Source organism: Mus caroli, chromosome 9 (genome assembly GCF_900094665.2).
Source record: "Mus caroli chromosome 9, CAROLI_EIJ_v1.1, whole genome shotgun sequence".
Lineage (NCBI taxonomy): Eukaryota > Metazoa > Chordata > Mammalia > Rodentia > Muridae > Mus > Mus caroli.
In genome coordinates this window covers 3,224,484-3,230,160 of record NC_034578.1, presented here as the reverse complement: position 1 = coordinate 3,230,160, position 5,677 = coordinate 3,224,484, and the positions used below count along the sequence as shown (strand labels likewise).

General features: G+C 39.4%; 1 protein-coding gene across 3 annotated transcripts in view; it reads left to right on the top strand.

Moving 5' to 3' along the window:
• The window catches only part of Dync2h1 (dynein cytoplasmic 2 heavy chain 1), a 238,380-nt gene that overhangs the window by 224,301 nt on the left and 8,402 nt on the right, over nt 1-5,677 (top strand). For all 3 annotated transcript variants that reach the window (XM_021171442.2, XM_029481794.1, XM_029481793.1), the window contains 2 exons: nt 1,275-1,384; nt 2,407-2,488. In XM_021171442.2, the coding sequence (XP_021027101.1) occupies nt 1,275-1,384; nt 2,407-2,488 (192 nt within the window). The remainder of the gene's footprint in view (nt 1-1,274; nt 1,385-2,406; nt 2,489-5,677) is intronic.

The window sequence follows — 5,677 nt, the reverse complement described above, 5'->3', positions numbered from 1 at the left end:
CTGGGTCATATAAAGTTTGCAAAACCAAGGGGCCTCTCTTCCCAATGATGGCCAACTAGGCCATCTTCTGCTACATATGCAGCTAGAGACACAAGCTCTGGGGGTACTGGTTAGTTCATATTGTTGTTCCACCTATAAGGTTGCAGACCCCTTCAGCTCTTGGGTACTTTCTCTAACTCCTCCATTGGGGGACTTGTGTTCTATCCAATAGATGACTGTGAGCATCCACTTCTGTAATTGCCAGGCACTGGCATAGCCTCACACAAGATAGCTATATCAGGGTCCTTTCAGCGAAATCTTGCTGGCATATGCAATAGTGTCTGGGTTTGGTGGCTGATTATGGGATGGACCCCCCAGGTGGGGTAGTAGAGACATCTTTATCATAAGACCTTTTACTAGTCAAGTACATTAAGACTAATATGCAGATGTGGATACTGAAGAGTCTGGGTTTAATGATAATAATGCTTTCATCCTGGCTGAGCTACAGGGGTATGAAATAGGCTGTTAGAGAACACTGAGATTATTGCTTTCTGTTAATCTAGCATTAATGATTTTCTTAAACTGTGTATAAATCATGTAGAACAAATACTGAAGAAATACCATCTTTGAGCAGTTATTAGCTGATAATTTCTTGGCTTTAACAGCTGCAGTGTAAAGTGCAGATCTTTAATGTTATTGTATCTTAAAGGGCAGGTCTCACTTGCATGTGGTGGTACACAGACAGTTGGTTAATGTAAGCGTGCAGTTGCTATTGCACAAGACTGTAGATGCATTTTTTCCAAGTGACAATTTTTGAGTTTTTATCAAACATACTATGTTGACATGTTTGACTGCAGCAGAACTGACCTGTAAAGTAGCACAGGTGAAGAAACTGCTTCACAACCTTTTGGAGAGACTCATTTCTTCTTGGCCATTGTACAGTGTGTTGCTGAGAGGAGAGGGTTCTCAGGACTCAGGATTTGCAACTGTGTATCCAGTTTTCATGAGCACACATCACTATTTGCTGGTGAGGGACCTACCCCAACTGCCGCACACATCCTGAACTATTCCATTTTAAGCTTTATTTTGAACAGATTTGTACAATGAACAGATATAAGGAGGCTTACTTATGGTGGATAGATTACTACATCAAGCTTTTGCAAGGCAGAGTGAAAGTCTTACTTTTTTCTAGACACTATTTCAAAACAATTGGAAAATGACTATATAGCAGTCTGGTTGAGAATGGCTTGTATGTAACTGTACATCTGTGTTTTTGCTTTCCCTTCTTCCTCTAGAATTGGGTAGAGAAAGCTGAAAAGCAAGTTCTTCTCGCTGATACACTTGACCTATCTGAGCTCTTCCATCCGGACACATTCCTTAATGCTCTGCGCCAGGAAACTGCAAGGTAGTCAGAATGAATACTTTGTCCCCTCTGGGTAATTATGTTCTGTTTATTCACCTCTATCACATTGTCTTCATTGTCAAGATTAAATTTATTTTTGAAGCCTATATAGGTTTATTATTCCCCCTAACAGCTAGCCTTTAACAACAGTCAACTTTTACTTTTGATATCATTGCTTTATTAAAATTTGAAAAAAATTAATTCCTAAGTTTGGTCAGTTTTTTAATCCCGATTTGCACTATCCAAAATAGTAGTCACTGGTCTATTTAAACATAAGCTATGTAGACTAAAGGATTTGCTTTCTTAGGCACATCAGTCAAGCTCACAGTGTTTGAAAACCACAGGTGGCTGAGGATTACCAACTTAAACTACCTGAAAATATTTTACACAATCTTTTAGGAGGCTGCTCTGGATAAATCTTTTGGTGAACAGAGCTGATTTTTATGGTCAAGCTAGTCTTTGTGCCAGGTTCAGATCACTGCGTGTATATAGACACTGTTTGTAAACAAGCAAAACATAAGGATTTCTAAAATATTTCATCTTTACTCAAAACATTTTTTGTTCGTTCAATAGAAACTTCCTGAATATCTTTTTATGCTAAAATTAGAGGGCTGTGATCAAAATGTAGGGTGTAAACTATCAAAGGCTCTCCACCTATGAATCTCGTAATCTCAAAGGAAGACTGACATTTAAGCAACTAATGTTAAAAACCTTAGCTATTATACTTAAATTGGTAGCTTATATTTGTACATTGTAAATATTTGTATTTAAAATAAGTCATTGAAAATATATGTGTATATATATATGTATGTGTATATATATATGTGTGTGTGTATATATATACATATATATATATGTATATATATATAGTTTATTTCTTAAGGACATTCTTTTATGGGGTTGGATCTGGCAATCTCTAGATTGCCGCCTGGGCTTTATGCCCACTGAGCACATATTCTATTGTTAAACCTGTATGTGTGCAACAGAGAGTTATTTATCATGACATTTGCTGCTTGCTTTTATAGGGCAACAGGCTGCTCTGTGGATAGTCTTAAATTTGTAGCATCCTGGAAAGGCCGACTTCAAGAAGCAAAGCTGCAAATTAAGGTACTAATTTGGGGTATTTAAATTTAAAATGCATCACTGAGGTGAAATGTACATTTCTATCTCATAGCCACTTATGCTTATAATGTAAGAACAACAGAGCTCAACCATAAAGCTAATTATGAAAGATTGACGTGAAAGTCCTTACAATAAGATGTATGTGATCTAATATAAAACTTTAAGTATATTTTGAAAAAGCAAAATCCAGTATGTATTAATTTTAAATGTACTTTTAAATTGTGACCACATACATAATGGAAGTGCTCAAGAATTCCTCTTCCTAGGTCAGGTCTGTTCACAGGTCAGTGTTGACCTCATTCTCTTGTTGTAATTAGGGTTTCATTGATGGGAAGAGACACCATGACCAAAGCAAGGCAATTCTTACAAATTTAATTGGAGCTGTCTTATAGTTTCCAAGGTTTAGTCCATTATCGTCATAGCAGGAAGCATGACAATGTCCAGGTAGACATGGTACTAGAGAATGTACTGAGAGTTCTACATCTTGATCTGAAGGTAGCAAAGAAGAGACTGCCTTCCTCAGATAGCCAGGAGGAGGGTCTGGTTCCACAATGAGTGGAACTTGAGCACTAGGAAACTTCAAAGACCACCCCCACAGTGACGGATTTCCTCTATTAGTGCCACTCCTCCTATTAGTGCCACTCCCCAAGAGCCAAGCATTCAAACACATGAGTCTAAAGCACCAAACTCATTCAAACCACTACACTCACTATCCCCAGTGACTGCTGGCTGTGCCCTAAATCACTTCAGTCCTCTGTGTAACATCTCATGCTGCTGAAGACGTTCTTTACTACATGGTATCAGTATAGCGTTGTTAAAAGTCTTATTACCAATAACAGGCCAAAGCAAGTAACAAGCTGAGCCTAAGTTCAGGCACTGGAGAATAAATCAATTCCTGATGGCAGCAGCTTTAGTGTCATCCTTACTAGGCAGTGGCAACTGAGATGGCAGGCTACCATCTCATACAGAAAGACTGGTGGAAGGGAGTAAATAATATCCCATATCCAACAAAGTCCCATTCCTGCAGAGAAACAAGTACACAACATTGTCACCTACAAACTGCATCCAAGAACTTCTCAAAGAGTAGAATAGTAAATGTGTTTACACACACACACACACACACACATTTACTTAGCATACACACACACATATATATACACACACACATATACGTGTATGTATGTATGTATGAAGTAAGTTTATGATTTGCTGTTGGACTGCATCCTCTGACCCAGGTTGGATATGCTGATGAAATTGATTCTGAAGACAATGCTTGAGTTCTAGAAATAAAAATATAGAAGAATGTTTACTAGGATTTCCAAAGAGAAAAACCACTAAAAGCTTTAAGAGAACACTCCTCTTTCTCGCTACCTCGTATGCTCTCTCTCAGTTCTTTGCTTGTTTAGCAGTGCAGTTTTTCATGGAGAGCTCATAAAGCTCCAGCTCCGACAATGCCCTTCATGTTTTTCCTGACAGTTTCTTATGTTTATAGTTTTACAGTTAATGTAGGATGCATTTGACTTTCAGGTATAAAGTTTAAGACAAGGGTTTTCTTGTTTTGTTTTGTTTTTGTTTTTGTTTTTGAATTTTGGGTTTTTCCCCCTAGTGATGTAGAACTGCAGCAGCAGAGAATATGAAGGATATCCTTCACTTGAAACTCTCATTTTTTCATTGACCTTTTGTATCCTTAAGCCTTGTATTATACAACTTATATCTACTTCAGTGTAATACAAACTTAATTCCATTCATACAGAAATATTTCTATATAGCCTACCCCTGCTCCTCTGTGCAATATATACACAGAACTATATGTACATGTTATAAAATCAGCAGTGTATTTATACTTATTACTACATAGAAAAGCATGTAAATATTCACACAGATTGTTACATCAACTTTTGGTTTACCATTCTAGTCTTCTCATTTCTTTTTAATGCCTTTAGGCTATGACTGGTATTATTTTCTCCCTCCTCCTCCTCCTTTCCCATCACCTTTCCTCCTTTTATTTTGGCTTTGGTGCTGTGGATTGAACCCAGCCCCCCCCCCCCTGTGTGTGTGTGTGTGTGTGTGTGTGTGTGTGTGTGTGTATGTTTTACAGCTTTTTTTTCTTTTTTCTTGGATATTTTCTTTATTTACATTTCAAATGTTATCCCCTTTCTAGGTTTCCCCACCCTCCCGGAAACCCCCTATCCCATCCTGCCTGCCCCTGCTTCTATGAGGGCATTCCTCCACAACCACCCACTCCCACCTCCTGCCCTCAATTCCCCTACACTGGGGCATCTATGGAGCCTTCCTAGGACCAAGGACCTCTCCTCCTATTGATGACAAGGCCATCCTCTGCTATATATGCAGCTGTAGCCATGTGTACTCCTTTGTTGATGGCTTAGTACCTGGGAGCTCTGGGGAGTCTGGTTAGTTGATATTGTTCTTCCTATGGGGTGTCAACTCCTTCAGTCCTTGCGCTAACTCCTCCATTGGGGACCCTGTGCTCAGTCCAATGGTTTGCTGCAAGCAGCTGCCTCTGTATTTGTAAAGCTCTGGCAGGGCCTCTCAGAAGACAGCTATATCAGGCTTCTAATTCTGCAAAAACATCCAGCATGTGGGGGTCAACCATTCTTTGAAATTACAACCCCAGAAAAAGTCATGCAGGCGCTCTTATAGGGGGGACTGGGAGAACTCTCTAGAAGGATTAGGTAGTCTACAATTTCATTTGGTGGGTGCTAGGGGTCACAGGTCGTCAATGGTCTGCATCTCTATGTCGTGAACATTTAACAGTAGGCTCTGGCATGTCACTCACATCTGTGAATCTGTACTAAAGATACTCTCTCCCTTTCTCCTCTTCTCTATAGTCTGCAGGCCTGCAGCTCCCGGCTTTCTGGCTTCTCTGATACTTTGTGGCCTTGTTCTCTCTCAGCTCCTGTCTACAGTCTCACAGCTTCTGCTCTCAGCTCCCTCTTGGAAGTTGTAGAAACCCTTTCTCTCTTCCTCCGTGGACTTGGATTTTATTCCGATATCAATGGCCCAAAATTGGTGCAGTTGATTTCCAAATTCTCACAAATGATATCAGCTGCTGCTACAGAAAAAAAAAAAAAAAAAAATGATCGCCAAATCGCTTATACCTAAACTTGTTCTGCTCTCCTTTTCCTCTGCTTCCCACTCTTAAACATCTTTCAT